Source organism: Sander vitreus, chromosome 3, assembly GCF_031162955.1.
Source record: "Sander vitreus isolate 19-12246 chromosome 3, sanVit1, whole genome shotgun sequence".
Classification (NCBI taxonomy): domain Eukaryota; kingdom Metazoa; phylum Chordata; class Actinopteri; order Perciformes; family Percidae; genus Sander; species Sander vitreus.
Window position 1 is genome coordinate 23,115,905 of NC_135857.1, and position 17,635 is coordinate 23,133,539.

Below are 17,635 nucleotides of genomic sequence, written 5' to 3' on the forward strand. Positions count from 1 at the left end.
CTTTCTTTCAGAGGTCTCTTGATGGACAGCTTTCATAGTGATAGCACCTGACAAATGCTTCCCCTGACATACCATTTCACCCTACTCCCATCTCTTGTTGTCCTTTTTCCCATGCCTAACCATTTTAAGGACATACATAGGCTTCCAGGCTTTCTCTAGCCTGGCTGTTTTGATGGAGCAAGGGTCCTACAGAGCAGAACATTCTGCAGATTTTTTCTGGAAGGCAAAACAAGGAGAGAGAGAGCGAGAGAGAGAGAGAGAGAGAGAGAGAGAGAGAGAGAGAGAGAGAGAGAGAGAGAGAGAGAGAGAGAGAGAGAGAGAGAGAAGAAAAGCAATGGAGGGAGGATATTTTGAGGACTTAGATAAGGGACATGTGTTAGGTCTGCTCAATGATTCTTTCATTATTCTCCATTTTCATCAGAAGCAATGATTAGAACGGAACATTTCCTATCTCTCAAAGTGGCAATTTGCCATTTAATGCTTGTGTTATGCAGGCCTGACATAGTTTCATCCAACCTCTATGCACTAATCTAATTCTTTTTTTCCTTTTATTTCTTGGCTGATAATTCTCACTTTATTTCCATTAAGCTTTGTTTGTTTACAGCGATCTGTTGCTGTAATTTATTAGAGCTGTCAGCTTAAATTATGTGGCATGCCGACACAGCCCAGCAAATAGTGGCTCTCCCCCTTCCCCTTTTATGGAAAGCTGGCCTAGTTTTTTACAGGGGGGAAGAGGGAGACATTACAATTATGGTGGCGACATGGACCCCCTGGTGGCCATGTTCAGGGAACAGATGTCCTGTAAGAGAGATGCCGGCCCTCACCTCCAGGGAGTTCTGGGTTGAAATCTGGTTCATGTCTCAGTGGGGGAACACTACTGCTCCTGTTCCATCATTATTTCAAGGATAACAGATTCTGGGAGTATAAGCTTCTTTTTTCACTGTTGCCAATTGTTTCTTTTTAATTCACTCCATGTTCTGCTGGTCAGTATCTTGGTTGTTCAAATCAACCTGATGCATGTGGTGGATTAGTATGATAACCACTTGTATACTGACACAGAAGAAGGCCATTACGGTTCATGGCAAAACAAGGAGGATGAATAAAATTAGAGACAGATTTCAATACTATTAGTATGTCTCTGATATTCATTCCAGTTGAGGCCCATTCATGCATGCAACACAGTTTTTGCTTTGTCACCTCATTAATGATGAAAGGAATTAGCATGACGTTACAGAAAGCAAACAGTACTTGGCTTACTCAATTGCCTTTATTTTTTTTTGTTCTCACCCTTCTTCAGGTTTAGGATGTTTGACAGATTCCCGCCTATCAATGGTGAATGAAGTACATGTCATTTCCCTCACAGGAGGCCTTAGAGGAAATGCGATCACAGAGACCCCACAATTTCCACTATTTCATTTCCAAGCCCTGGATACTGTCTTTCTTTCTCATTTTGTTCTGTTCTCCTTTTGTACAAAGCGACTGCTGTTTTTTAAGATGAAAGACACTTGTTTGGCAGCCTTCAAAGAGTCACAGAACTCTGAAAGTCACTTGTATTGCAGTGCTGTTCATTCTCATTGTATATCCAACACTGAGGTGATGATCAAAAGGATGAGAGCTGAAGGAGAAGCTAAAAGAGGTCTGCTTTGGAGAATACAACAACAATACCCACAGACCTACACAAGGCTCACTTTTAAGGATAGTCCTTTAGCTAATGCCAGAGAGCAGACATATAACACAATTTTGTATTTGAAAAATGTCTTCGGTTTTGATGAATCTAAAGGGTTTCAACACATATTACTGATAGCTGTCTCTGTTTGCTATGTTAGAAATTAGTGTGGTTGTGTAGTTTTGCTAATGTAATGTATCATATATTGTCTAATTACTGTAATCCATTTAACTGATTATACATATCTCAAGGAAAAAAGAAACTAATGAGGAATATCAACGCATTACAGAGAGCCTGTAGAAAAGGATTGACAGTAGACTACAAGCCATTAACTCTTCACTCAATGCGGAGGGCATCCATCTGGAGGAGACTCTTGGGCTGCAGGAGATCCAACATAAATTTATGAGATAGTTTCTCCATGTTTTAAATGAGGCTGTGTTAGAGTTTCTGGGTCTGAGTAAATTGCATTTTTTAATGAAAGCCTTGTTAATTATTCACGCTAATAACTTGGGGGAAATTTAGGGGCCATGCACTGGAGGTGATGTGGGGGGGGATTGGTAAAACCCCTGAACATCCCACTTTGTGATGCCACGATCATCTTTAGATGCCCTTCTGCATTTTTAATGTCCTGCTGTGCCCGTGTCACACACCATTGGAACATAGGCATTGACTTTTCACAAACCAGATCACAGAGAAACATAAGCTAAAAGTCACACGGGTGTATAAAAATAAATAATAATATAAAGTTACTTGACTACTTTGCCGACAACAAATACCATGGCGTCTTTTGAAAAAGCATTGAGAAGTGAACCAAAGCTGTTTAAAGTAAGATAGGCAAACAATGTGAAGTAATAAAATTAGCATACACGAAAGCGAGGAATAATCACATTTGTGCTTGTTTGCACAAATACTCTACTCAGACAAGAAATACACTGGCATTAAGGATTAGGGCTGCAAGACGCAGATATGTTTTAATTTGTGACAAGAATGCTCTTCCTTTTAAAATTTATTTTTCTTCTTTCATTGTTGTACTTTCTTCTCCTCTCACTTTCGTTCCCAAGCGCTAGAAATATGCATTTACCATGGAAGGGATTGTGTTGTCATTACCATCATCCGTCTACTATAAGATAACATTGTCTTTCAGCAGGGGAAGAATCCTCTAGTCATCCTAAAAAAATGAGAACAAGACTTTTATCCAAATGCTATACTTTGCTTTCCCTCTAACCACTCAACAAAACCCTTCAGATGTAATTTCTATTTTCATCTTACTTCTCACTCTATTTTCTGTGCATCAGTAGTGACCATCACACTCCACATTCCCCTAAGAAAAATGATGTTATATACAAACAGTGCATGGTCAGACATATATTTCATATATCACAAACCCAACCACTGCAGAGATCAGTGCTTTCAGGGTGACTACAAATCTCAGCAGTAACACAGCTACCATTTCCCCCAAAATGCCTTAAGGCGCTGACACACAGAGCCGATATTCGGCCATTGGACAGTCTGGCGAGGTCGGTGACTCGAGTCTGTTCGGTGTGTTCCGTGCCGTTGCCCGTCGGAGGAGCCATCGGCCTTCATTTGGGCCAACCTGACATGTTCAGTCGGAGACAGGGCAGTCGGGACTCACCCGGAAATGGCGAGCGCTCAAAATCTGAGGAAATTCTTTTAAACAGACCTTTGTCGATCTGAAATGAAGACAGATTCAGCAACTGCATGGCCTATTTCTCGCTTAAAATGTTTTCAGAAACACGTTTCGGTGAACTGACAGTCTGGCTGTGAATTTCCAGAGAAAAAAGACCCACGTGACACGTTCGTCCCATCAGCTGCCGGTTTTCATTTTCTGGGAAACAATACAGAGAAGCGCCGCCTGCTGCTATGGAGACGTATTACGTTTCGCGCACGCGCAGAGCATATGCTCAAGTCGGCGTCGCCTCAGTGTGTTTTGAGGCATTTTTTGGACCTCTGGGACGCGACTGATCAGTCCGACTGCCTTTTCTGCCAACGGTCGGCCGTCTGGTTGGTGTGTAACCTCTCTTATGGGTATCAGTGATGAAATGGGACCTAAATTGCAGTGAACCTGAGCACTGAGCCTCTCTAAACTTGATACACCTGTGAAGATGACACTGCCGGGTAACCAGGGTGCTAGCAATTGACAGTCCATTCTATCGTAACCATCTACTGGTCCTACTTCCTGCTTTTAAAAGAAGATGAGTTGACCATGGTGGACCTGCCTATCCACCATCCCGCCTGATGTGCCGTCCACTCATCCGTCATTACACAGGCCTTTCTCTAGTAACATTATCGCTTTAGATAAGGCTTCAATAAACTGTGCATGGCTTTTAGGGCTCTCTCTCTTGCCACTCTAATCCAATCTCTGATGTGGAGTCAGTTCATCATCTTGTACCGCAGGCATTTTCCGTGTCCCTTTGCTCTTGGTTGCACAGGAAGTAATGGATGGGCTCGCCCTTGGTTCACCCCAAGGCATTCTGGTTCCTCAACTGTTTGTCTTCAGGTTGTCTCAAATGGCTCTGGACTGTGGTATTTGGATTTGATTAAATCCGGTTTAAAAGGTTAGAGACCGAAGAAGGAAAGGGGGATGCTCTGCTGAGTATTGCAAGCTAGTCCTTTGCCATTTAGCATTGGGCAGTGGCCAAAGGAAAGTGGAAAACTAAAATGACTTCTGTGCTTCTTTGTGATTTGCACTAATGTCCCCCAGGGATTGAGCAATGACCCCTGTGAATTCCCCCAGGACGCCAGCCAGATTGAAAGCCCTGCCAACAGATTTGAAAGGATAGCAAATCATTTAAACTCCCCAATGTGTATTAGCATTTTTTTCAGTGCCTGGGCCAGCCTGCACAATATTAAATTGCACTTGATAAAATAAAATAAAAATCAGAGAGTGCGACAAGAGCTCTTCAACCTCCAAATCAGCAAAGTGACTATTGGAGTGGCCTCTAAAAAAATAATTATACTGTAATTAACTTTGTTTACTCTAGCAGGTTTGTGGCATCCATTTGAGGAGCCCAGCTGATAAAGAAAGGGCTTAAGATAGAAAGCACTGAAAGGTGCAGTGTGGCAAAGACCCAGAGTAGTGAAATATATCTAGGGATTGCCTTTTGCTGATCCTGCTTGTGACACCACATTATTATTGCGTATAAAAATAGGTTTCGTATTAAAGTAGGCAGAGTGAATCCTAGCAGTCCCATATTAAAGAAACATCAGATATGCCAGCCTACAATCAATATAGCTGTTTTGTTATATAAGGATATATTAATGTTTGAGGATCAATAAAAACCTTAATTTATAGCATGTTACATAACCTACCTCTACTGTTCAGCCCTCAGTGCTCAGATCCTCCTGTGTTTCTCATCCATTATTGTGCTCTGGCAGATTGCCCTTTGGTAATGCAAGTGACTGAGGGTATGGAATGTATATGTGTGCATATGTGTGTTTCTTTCAGTGCATGTCTTTCTGTGTGAAGGCTGTTCCAGATGAAGCTTGGCCACGTAAACACTATAATGACACAGAGCCACAGGCCTCACGCTGAATTTGTCTAGAGACCAATAGAGGGCTTTTCTATCAACATGCAAACCAAGCACCCTGTGTCACAGACTGGTGTCAAATGCTCCTGCGTTCCCTCAACAAATGCGCAAATAGGAACGGATTTGGCACAGTGCCAACATTAGTTGTGGTGAAAAAGTGTTTTGTGGGGGAGGGGTGGTATGCAGGGCAGTTTCTGGCTCCTATGTGAACATTGCAATTCTCACTAGCGAATGGCCCTTTCTTCCCAATTGCTTAATTGTCTTAGTGGGACAGGCAGATGGCTCAAAACCTCATTTGGCATCTGATGAAAAAAAAAAAAAAACATGCACATCTACATAGTATATGGGAGTGTTGGGGGAGGGTGGCAGCATTAGAAATGTTTCATTCTCAAAGCTACACATTCCCCTTTCGCAGATTTCAAAAGTTTTGCCTTGGATCAAGAGCAAGTTTCTGCTGCTGTTGTGTCTGATGTGCTTTCCTGAATAAAACATTGTTTGGTATCAGTGCCAGATCAAATAGCCTTTCAAAAAACCATGCATCTCACCATTGGTGTCTGGTACCATAGAGAGAATTGTTTTCCTATCGGATTATTAACCCTTGTAAGGTGTTGGGGTCTGTGGGATCTGTTTTCAATGTTTGCTAAAAGAAAAATTATGCTATTTATTATTTCTTCTAAGTCAAACTCACTGGTCTTGGCTCATTTTCTCTGAAGAACATTAAAAATAACTTATTTTCAATGACTGCACACGGTACACCTCCCCTACACATAACTATTACATATGAGGTGTTCGGGTCTACTGGACCCGGGTGTAATAATTGTGTAATAATTGTAAGTGCTATGAAACCTAACTGTGTCCTCCTCCTAACTGGGCCTGCTGCTGTGTGTGTGTGTGTGTGTGTGTGTCACCTGTTCTGATTAAGTTCTAAGAAATAAGCACTAATAATGATCAAAAATCTTGTTTATATTTTTTTTTTTTTACCTTTTTTATAATTGAATTTCCTTGTTTTTTCACAAAAAACGAAAATGATCATATGATCATAAATGTGATCTCACAGGGGTAAATGGCAAATATGAACCATAAATGGTATATATCATTGGTAATTGAGCTAAAGTAAACATCTGTTAAGTATTTTACATGCATTGTTATGACTGTATTGCTTTAAAAGCCTAATAATGTGGTGGGTCCGCCAGACCCGGGAACATTGGCTCTGTAACTAAAATATGAACACCACACAAGGGTTAAATAGAAGCTATTGAGCCCTTCCATTTAGCACTGCTGAGCACAATTTAAAAGTATGCGCTGAGATGGAAGCACACAAGTTGGGAGGTAATGGCAGGGATACATCAGTACGTTTGTCTGTCCAACACCATGTTATTTAACAACTGTTCCCAAAAGTGTACTTTATTATATTGGAGCCCAGACACATTCAACAGCCTCAAGGTTTGCTAACAAACAAAATGAAGTACCGCGTATGATATCTAATGCCATTGCCGTTTTCAAAACATGCACAGTAGTTGTAATGGCAGGCAGAGAAACATCTGCGTTCATCCACAGGTGAGAAGCTTCTCCCTCCCTAGATTCTGCTTGTACAAGTTAAAAGGCTGATTTGCATTTATATTGCCATTGAAGGCTTGTAGGTGTAATTGCCATGGCACAGTAGCAAATGCACAGACACCACACACACATGTATACACAGAACAAACACAGAAAATGCACGTGAAGTGTGCAGAATGAAAAACGTTTTTCGTCCATTATTATGAATCTTTGGCATGGGGACATTGGGACAGTGACAAGCAGAGAAAGAGGTGGGGAAAAAACGGGATAGAGAAGAGATGGGTGAGTTCATCCAGGTGTAATATTGAGCTGTCCCAGAAACTTCTCGCCAAACACTAGGAAGTTATCAGATCAGCAACCCAATTTCTCAAGTGCCTCCGGTGCTGAAGCACCACATGCATCTTCTGGGCGCCTTCCTAACAGCATTTCACAATCATGTCGATGCATTGGCTGGCTGGTTTACTCACAAATGTCTTGAGCTATTTAGGGACACATACAGTAACATGCCACAGGTTGCAGAACTGTGCTGCAACGATGCTTGCATGTGATTTACTGCACAGATAGCACCATATAAAAAAAAAAATAATTGTTTCAAGCCAGGATGGTCAATTTATACATGAATGTTTTTCACATACAAATTAGTGTGCCTGGCATGGCACACAGGTTTCTGTAGGTCACAAAAGCTCTCTGGTAGGTTATATGTACGCATATATATATCCTTAAAATACAGGGGGCATAAGTAAGTACACCCCTATGTTAAATTCCCATAGAGGCAGGCAGATTTTTATTTTTAAAAGCCAGTTATTTCATGGATCCAGGATACTATGCATCCTGATAAAGTTCCCTTGGCTTGACATCATCACATACCGTTCACCATACCTAGGTACCATACCTAGGTATGGTGAAGGGGAGGTGATGATGTGGGGCTATTTTAATTGCAAAGGCCAAGGGAACTTTATCAGGATGCATAGTATCCTGGATCCATGAAATAACTGGCCTTCAAAAATAAAAATATGCCTGCCTCTATGTGAATTTAACATAGGGGTGTACTTACTTATGCCCCCTGTATTTTAAGGAAGAACATTTATTTATTTATGATACATTATTCATTCACAAAGAAAATTGTTGTCCTTAAAGATTGGATTTTTCCTCATTTTTTTAATTAAGGCATTAAGATTAATTTCCTAAAGATGATTTTTTTATTCCTCTTTTTAGTCAACTTTAGCATGGGTGTCCTAATTTGTTCACATGACTATATGTAGTGAAAAGCCCATTGACCAACTAGTGTTGTGAATGACGATGTATGTAGTTAACCCTAACCTGCCCAGTTGAAATTAACAAGCTGATATATATATATATATATATATATTTTTAAACATTACAGTGCTTAGCTTTATCTTAGATTTTAGCCTAAACTAAAGTTGGCTGTTATTTATGATTAACATAAATATCATTTTTAAAATGAAGAGAATAACGAAAAGATAACATGTGACTTGCAAAACACAACAGATCCTTTTTTTTTCTTCCTTTTGTTCACACATTTTTACATTTCCACCCGCATAACCTTGTGTTCTTGTTTTGCTCATCTGTTTCCATGACAGGTGTTGACTCAAGCACAGCGGCATCACCCATACAGAGTAAACAATGTGCACTGTATTTCTAAAAAACACATCTAACAATAGCAAAACTCTGTGTTTATGTATCTATTTTTGTGTTTCAAATATGGGGTGCAAACGCCTTTTTCCAAGCTCAGTATACAGCATAACCTCTGGAACGGGTAAAAAAACTAAAACAAAATGAGCCTTTAAGTTGAACATTTTCTTAGTGTGAATTTCTTGAAGTTCTATTAATACCTCTGATTTGTAAAGAAGGGTTTTGTCAAGATAGGAATTATTGTATTGTAACACTGTTTGAACCCACCTTGTAGAGCACTTGCGTTCTACAAGCAATCAAAGATCCTAGTAGCGAGTTAAACATGTATATCTATCGAAACTTTGGCTAGGTATTGACACGATTAGTAGAAAAAACACACAGTCAAGCTAAAAAACAATAAAATTTTTCTTTTAGCCCCGCTGTGTCGATGCTTGGTCCTCTCCAATGAAAAATAACACAGTATGATCCATTGCTACTCTACTCATAGCACCCCCACAACTGAACACACACACAGCCCTGCGGAGCTGCCTTTAGTTGCTTTGCTTGTTGTTTCATGTGCATTGAACTGCAATTTAGAAGCCTTTAATCCATCCCATAATCTGTGACCAAATAAAATCCTGACTAGGGTTAGAGAGGGCTTCCGCAGACGTCCCTATGTTAACAACATTATTACATACAGTTATTTTAAAACATTTTCCAACTATCTCTCTTCCTGTTGTCCAAGTATAAAGTGATCAGATGTATGGAGATATGACAATAAAGAATGAAGAAGTGCAGCTGCTAACCCTGCCTTCACAGGTGACCCAGTGTTCACAACAGCATCTGGTTGAATTACTTAACACTGCGGCCCAACAGACATGTAATCCGGGATAATGCCCTTTTGCTGAGTGCTCCAATCTGGATAAATTCATCCCCGAGGAATGAGATCCAGTCAGCAAAGTCTCAGAGAGAGAGGAGATGAGGGGCTTGAGGGTTGATTGGTTGGTACTAAAGAAAACTGTTGGGGCTAGGAAGAGAGTCTTCTAGATGGATAATGAAGCCCAACAGTAAACAGCTTGATTTTGTTGACTGGCTGACTGACTGCATGAGAGGAAGCAAATTGTTGCCTGGTTTTCCAAGAACACTTCAAACTAATCATATTCCCTTCCCTGGTTGACCTGAATCCTGAAAGACTTGAAATGAGGCTTTCACCCAAACTGCAGTCACCGGATATACTATACTTACTTAAATTCTGCATTTTTATCTTAGTACTCCCTTCAACTGAAACCATTGGAAGGTTGTGTTCTTACATGAACACATGTCCATCTTTGTCTCTGTGTTTACTGATTTATTGATATATCTATTTATCTATCTAGTGTTTTATCAACAAAATAAGTCTTAGCCAAAACACATTTTTCTTGGAAATAGCATCTCTTGTTAATGCCACAACCACTGCCAAACATTGGGACTTTCAAGTTCCAGCTGTCCAGTGGCAGCCTCTTAGATTATTTATTCATATGTTTACTTATTACCATAAATATCCAACAGGGCACTCGGCTCAGAGGGATTACAGGGGGCTTAATCTATCGTGGCACAGAAATGAGCAGGGGTCACAGCGGCTGAGGTGACTTAAGCTGGCTAGCCTTGATGGGACATGCAGCACAAACAAGAAAACAAACTGCATGCCACTGGGCCCCATCATGAACTGATGCCGTCATCTGTCATTCATTGCGTTTGAATGGCATAATCCAGATAGCGTTAGCATTACTCAAACCAACTGTCATGTATGGTGAGGGTAAGTCATACAAAGAGGACAAGGACACTTTTGTGTGTTTCTTACCAGCAGGCATATTAATTGCCCGGTAGCAGATTCCCATTAGAATACAGTCAATTTTAGTCTGTATTCTGTGGCTGTTAGTCATGTTATTTTTGTTGAAAATATGACTGCTGGAACGTCTAGGCTTATGACAACATCCAAGAAAAATGTATATTAGTTTTAGCATTCCGAATGGGGATAAATCAAATAATTACCTCATTGTGTCATAATCTGTGCATAAGACAGCAGTCTGTCTCACTTACAAATGACAAATTAATAATAATGAGGCTGAAAATTGGTATTTATGTTTGAGTGGTGTTGTGCAACGTAATGGGCTGTATTTCTTTCTCTTTTTTCTTTCCCTTTGGAGAAGCAAGAATGATTTCTCCGTCTATAAAAAATCCACACATCCAGACATGACATTGGAAAGACATTTAATTATACTTTGGTTGAAAAATATGTAAAAGTCTGCCGCCCATGAAAAGCGGATTTAGTGATCAGTCAGTAGTTAATAGACAGCAGTAAATGAAATAGGGGCTGTCGGGGGTGCTAAGACATGCTTTCCAGGACGAAGAAACTGCTTAGGCTGGCTGGGTGGTGAAATCGGGGGGTTCTGACACGATATCTAAGGGGGTGGGAAATAATGAAGGCGATTGGGGGGAGGGAAGGGGCAGGAGATTTTTAAGAAGATTGGGATTTCATTCCTGTGCAGCAGCACTGCCCCTATTGGGCAAACCTTGAGTCAAGAATAGACCGTCAAGATTTAATTTCCCTGAGAAAGTGGTCAAAAAAAAAAAAAAAGTGGCTCAGACAGCATATAAATTTCACAAGGTGTCATTCAGAGAACAAAAAACAGAGAAAAGAGAGACACATAGGAAGAGAAGCAGAGGGACTGAGAGCATACATTTAACATTAACAATGTGTGATTTATCTCTAGCGCATTTTCTTCATAGCCTGGCACATCCAGTACAAGACTATTCTTAAACTGCCCCTCCTCTACCAGGACATCAAGCTCTTACATATCTCACCCTTTCCCCGACAGAGGTTCTCAATCACATTGCCTCTCATAAAAAAACAGACGGAGAGAGGGACGGTTAGTGAGAGAGATAGAGAGAGAGAGAGAGGTGGAAAAATGTGCCGCTGTGCGGTGAGAAGTGAAATCAAGAGTCAAGTGAAGAATGTGAGAGGCGATTGACACTGTATAGATTGGAAGGGAGGAGGACTGGGGAGGAGCTGGTGTGAGGAGATGAACGAGGTCCTGGACAAGTTTGGCCTGAGGTGAATGTGTTCTTGGAGACTGTCTCTTGTGTCATCTGTCACTGGCAGGACAGGTGACAGTGAAAAAAAGGAGACCTGGATGCGCTAACAGCACAGTCAGGAGCATCTCGCAGAAGCTTTCCTTCTCCTTAGTGTCCCTTTCTGTGTTGCTCCGGACCGTTTATTTCTCAAAGTTGAGATGGGAAAAAAAAGGTGCTCAGTGCCTCTGCATACGGACTGATTCTTTTCTCCTGCTCATTCTCTTTTTTAATGATCTCTTTCTTTCTTGCTCTCTCGCATGATAGCTACGTCTAAGTATATGACTGTTATAGCCACAGCTCCCCTCTGTCCTTCGGTTTATAAAAACAAGATTGTTTTCCGCAGCTTTCTGCTGACACTGGCTCGGCACATAAACAGAGCCGTAATTTGTACAACAACATAGTAAGATACAGGGAAGCACTTTTTTTTCTCCCCAGAGGCATGCATAGAGAAGGTACGTTGTTATCCCTTGTTTACCTGGCAGGGAACGAAGTATTTTATATTATGGTAATAACCAACTGTGCTGAAATGCACAGCAATCCCATCCCATTCCAACAGGTACTATCTCAGATATGGTGTTAGTTGTTCCTAGAACTGGACTAAGCCTGTGATGGTATGTGAATGAAAATGTGATGTTCACAAAATAAAAGTCTAAAATAAAGCGAGCTGCATGACAATAAATCAAACCCCTTCTACAGTTTAATGTCTAATATAACTTGGATGTTATTCCATCTTACAAACTTGCAAGCGGCAGCGGGTTCAGTTCCGACCTGTGGCCCTTTGCTGCATGTCATTCTCCCTCTTTCTCCCACTTTCTTGTCTTAATCTGTTTTATAAATAAAGGCAATAAAAGCCAAAAAAAATAATCTTAAAAAAAGAAAGAAAAATCAGTTGTGGATACAAAACTTAACGGAGTCAAGGAGAAGAGACTAATGACTGATGTGTCACAGTAAGCACAGATGTTACAGACAGACATGACAATGAAATCAGGGGGAGAGAATACAGCAAAGCAAGCACCGGGAACAGTTACAGCTACAGTGCCAAGTCTGATCTACTATAACTGCCCCGTAACGAAGGCCACAACCTAGAGAGAAAGCTTCCATTGCCTTGACTCTGTCCAATCTTTGGGTGGACTTACACAGCTCATGTCACTGCACCAGGTCACACACAGTCATAAAGAAAACAGACAGCAGAGCTGACACCCTCTCTGGAAGGGATCTACACCCGTTAAAGCGTAGGAGAGGCAGAGAGGGAATTTGAGGCTTCATCACTGCAGTCAGTTTCAAATTGGTCCATCCTGATATTATTATTTTCTCCCCGTTTGTATATATTCTATATGAAAAATGAGCCAGCAGAAAAGTTGATCACAGCAAATTGTTGTATTGGATGAGCAGTGTTTTTTTCCCTTCTTTTTGTGTGTGTTATAGGCTTTAAATTAACACGTGGAACAGCTGAATTCAGTGCTTTTGTGTTACCGACTTTGAGCGGTCAATTTTAACACAATGTGCCAATTGGAGATTTTTCCTTTTCTGTGCAAAAGGTGACAACGCCCTCTGGGAAACAACTATATAGACACACACACACACACACACACACACACATTCATTCACATAGTGCCCTCCTCAGAATGTAGTCCAACATGACGGGGTCATACTTCGAAAAGAGGTTGTGGCTGTTGTGGCGGCTCATTGACCCTGACCCTGTGGAGTGTAAACCAGGGCGCTTGTTGTGGGCCGGGCATGACGCTAGGAGCTGACAAACATCCACTGTCTGATTCAGCCCTGCTTGCGTCCGTATATCACACAGACACCACAAAGGTAGAGTTCTGCTGTTCTTTACTCACCTCTTTTGTTTTCCAAAGACAACCACCTGGTGGCAAGCTGAGGAAACAACTAATCCATCCCCATTCTGTCCACAAACAGACTGTCTAAGAATAAAAATAACAGCAGATACTGTCCAAAGGGCTGGAGCTGCCAAGCTATACTCATGAGTCTGCCTTCTAAAGCACTTCACCGTTAACTTTTTCTCTCTCTTTTCTTTTGACCAGACCCCCCCGTAGGATCGTAGGACTCAATGGGAAAAGCTGTCAGTTCAAAACAATGTGACTCAGGAATGAACGCTTGACTGAACTGGGGTTTGAGGGCTTTGTTTTTGTGTTTCTATGTGTGTGACAGGAATATAAAGCCCACATAGGAAGTATTTAACTTGTCTGGTCTGAAGGCTACAACAAATGGAGAAAAGTGCAGCTTCTTAACCCCAGGACAGCCACAAAGACTTTTTCCTCTAATTTCCTTCTTTTCTCTTTTTGCAACTGACATATATATTATCAGCAGATAAACACACAAATGGTAGGACAAGCTCAGACATCACAGCAAGATGTATTCAGAGACAGCGTTCCCAGCCAGCAGGTCAACAGTCACAAGCACGCAAGTGATGAATAAACAACTTAATCTGGAAAACTTACCATGTCCGGAGATCCACAGGAGCAGAAGGACCCAAGGGATCATGCCTGAGGAGTGGAGAGGGCAAAACCTATGAAAAACAGTGGGCAAGTGTGGAATTGAAGTTGGCAGGCACCACGGATGCACGAGATGAGACAGTGCTCCTCTGTGCTGCTGCTGCTGCTGCTGCTGCTGCTGGGGGGGGGGGATGCTAGAGTCCCTCTGTGGTGTCTCCTTTAACCAGTGGAAGGCTGGTAGTCTGTCTTCAGTCCTTCTCTTCTTCTGCCGATTCTTTTCTCCTCTTCTCTGTCTCTGTGTGTGTCTCTTTCCCGTCTGTGTCACTCTTCAGAGTTGCCCGTGGTCTGCGCTGCCTCTCACGCTCTCTTGTTGATGTGAGCTTGTAGACTTTCTGTGTCTTCGCTGCTGACTCTGAGCATACACACACACTCTTTCTCTCTCGCTCGCACGGTTTCTCGGTGCCCATCCATTATCAGTCTCTTCAGCCCTCACTTGGCACCCCCTCCTTCTCTTTCTTTCTCATGCTCTCTCTCTCTCTCTCTTGCTTCACCACTCACATAGCAGATACAGTCAGGGGATAGAGCTCCATAACTAGACTCCTCCCTCCTTCCCTCCCTCCCTCCATCTCTCTCTCTCTCTCTCTCTCTCTCTCTCAGTCTGGGTGGCTATGGCTGAGTGTAAGGCTGTGAGACTAGGGTCCTCACTCTGGGAATGAGAGCTGCCATGGGAGAAACAGAGAGGGTGCAGTTCCAATTAGAATAATAATAGGAGCGACTTAGCCTCTATAGCTACAAATAACAGACATCCACAAAACAAAAAGTGCAGCCCCCCCCCTCCTCCCAGTTAAGACCCCCTGCCTTTTTTGGATTCTATGGATGGCATCACATTTTTGGAGAATGTGAGCCGCCTTCCCTGAGAATGGATGAAGACCACATTAGCATTCAAGACCAAAGCTGTAGTATTCATTAGTATCCAATTGTTTTATCAAGGGGGAATTAAATTCAGTCACTCACTCAAGGAGCCATGATGCAAGACATCATAAAATGCCCAAGTGCACTGCATGCTTACTGGCAAGTTCTCCTGGTTATGCCTGTTAAATATTTAAAAAGGGGTATTGCTTTGTTTCACGTCAGTCCACGTATAAAAGAGCGCGCTACATGTCTTGTCTCTACATGCACTATAAAAACTAGGGATGTACGATTCAGAAAATGTCACGATTCAATTCCGATTTTTAGGCTCACAATTCGATATTGATTTTTGATTCAAAAAACGATTCACAGTATGTAAATGTAGTTACTTTTCCCATGTGATTGCAGTAGACATACAATTTAAGGCAAGGCAGCTTTATTTGTATAGCACATTTCAGCAACAGGGCAATTCAAAGTGCTTTACATAAAACATTAAAGAGCAGTTAGAAAACGATTAAAAAAACAAATTAAAACATTAAAGAGCAGGTAAAAATCATTAAAAAAAAATTAAAAGAAAAGAAACACAACAAATTAAATGTAGTTTGATATTACGTTATGTTTTCATACAAAAATAAAAACTTTTGCAACTAAAAACTGCAAAAGTGCCAAACTTTGGCCAGCTTTCAAATACATTTAATTCAAGTATAAAACTGTTAAATAAAAAGAGCTTTTACATTTAGCTTTAAAGTGCTGTACTCCGATCAAACAAAAAATACTACTAAATGTGGTTTACATTGAACTTCCTAAAATTAGGTCCTTTCTTTTTAGAACTGTGGCAACTACAGTCCATTCAACAGAACTTTTGTGACCAGACCAGAATCACATAATGGATACACATTTAGGTGTCTGTAACCAGTTCATAGTCCACCACTAGCTGGAATCTGTACATTCTTTTGCAGAAACAGAAGCTGGTCTACATGTTTTGGAGTGAGCATGATCCGCTGTACGATGTCTCTGGCAGTTGAGAACACTCTCTCTGACGCAATGGTGGGAGTTTAGAGCATTGAAAGAGAGTGCGTTTGTTGACTGGCACGGTACTTTAGGTTGTTGTCCGTCCACGTCTTTAATGTTAATCTCTGGGTGATGCCGTACCATGTGAGTTCTCAAGTTTGTGGTGTTTCCAAAATACTTAACTTTCGCTTTGCAAAGCCTGCATATAGCATGATTCCTATCAAGTTCCGTCTTCCCCTCGAGGTTATAAAAGCTGAAATGTGTCCAAACTCTCGCCTTCAATGAGGATGGAGCAGGTTGAATAATTCTTTCTGTGAGGTTTGCCATTGTTTGCGCCGACTAAACTACTTCCGCTGCACTCGCTCTTCTTTTGATTATGACAAGAGTGCCCAGGCGTCATTGTGAATTCGACACAGCTCCATCTATGGGAATGGCAAGGTAATAGTCAAAGGTTCTTCCACACGCTACTAAGGCTCCTGTTTGTGAAATAAATGAATAAATTGTTAAATTGCCAATATGTGTTGTTTCTTCAAACTTCAATCATCCAATCCACCAAACGAGTCAATGGCAGAATAAGCTGTTTGGCATTGGCAAAGAAAATTTGGCAAATTTTTCATGGGTGCAACCCATGTACCCAGTGCTGCTGCTCATCCCACAAATGCATGTTCCTTACAAATGGGGCACCATTTGAAAGGGAACTAAACAGGCTTTCCAACGTTATAAGATTTATTGCCAAAATGTATTGTTACCACAGAGAAATAATCTACCAAACAAATTTCCTTACTTTTTGTGCTAAGTTTATATATTCTCATATTCTGATGCATATATACATTGCAACATTACTTTTAACATTCAGTTGCAACACTGTCTACACAAATTATACTATATAATTATATTACTTAATTTATATTTTATTTGTTTATATTTCAGCACTATATCTCAACTTGCACTATTTTTTCTCTCAAATTCAGATTTTTGTTTTACTTGAGTGCTTTTCTTTTTCGTTATTTAATGACTCTTGTTGGAGGTTCCTGAGGCCTAAGATTTTCATTGCCAGTGACTACTTCTGTTATTATTGTGCACATGACTGATACAGAACCTTGAAACTAAAGAGAAAACAGTGCAGTTCCCCTTTGACTTTCCTTCTAGACTTCCTGGGGCCTTGATGACTTCACTAACATATCCAGAGTCTAGAAAAATATATATAATTCTTTCTTTCGTATAAATAGTGATTGACATTTAAATCTAGAGGGACATACCCTCTATTAATATAAGATGTACAGTAATGCCCAGAACCTATAGATCAGAGCTCTGATAATGACACAGTAAGCTCTGCATGAGGGCCTAGTCTACGTCATATCAATTTAATCCATCCCTTTGACTTCCTAATCTAATCAAAGGGCCAGAGGATGACAGGTGGTCTTTTCATCAGTGCAACTAACAGCTACACAAAAAAAACAACCTCACTGCAGCCGAACCAGAGGACAACAGATTTGCATTCTGCTAAGAACATGATGAGCAGGGGCAAAGAATAACAATGGAGCTTATGTGCTTGAAGGTTGAGCAATGAGGGTGAACGAGGTAAACAGGCAAACAAATTTGTACGTCCTCAACCCACAATCCTCAACTTGGTACAATAAACTCTTAGCTTGAATTACATTATTTCTTTAATATCTGAAATATCTGGACACAGTCAAGGATGATGAGCTGAACTAAAGTCATCATGTTTCTCTTGTTATCAA

General features: G+C 41.0%; 1 protein-coding gene across 1 annotated transcript in view; it reads right to left on the minus strand.

The window, feature by feature from the left end:
• Window positions 1-14,119, minus strand: part of kirrel3b (kirre like nephrin family adhesion molecule 3b) — a 172,720-nt gene extending 158,601 nt beyond the window's left edge. Inside the window, exon 1 of the mRNA XM_078244164.1 lies at window positions 13,980-14,119. Coding sequence (XP_078100290.1) covers window positions 13,980-14,022 — 43 coding nt within the window. The 5' untranslated portion in view covers window positions 14,023-14,119. The remainder of the gene's footprint in view (window positions 1-13,979) is intronic.
• Between the last annotated feature and the right edge of the window lie 3,516 nt (window positions 14,120-17,635).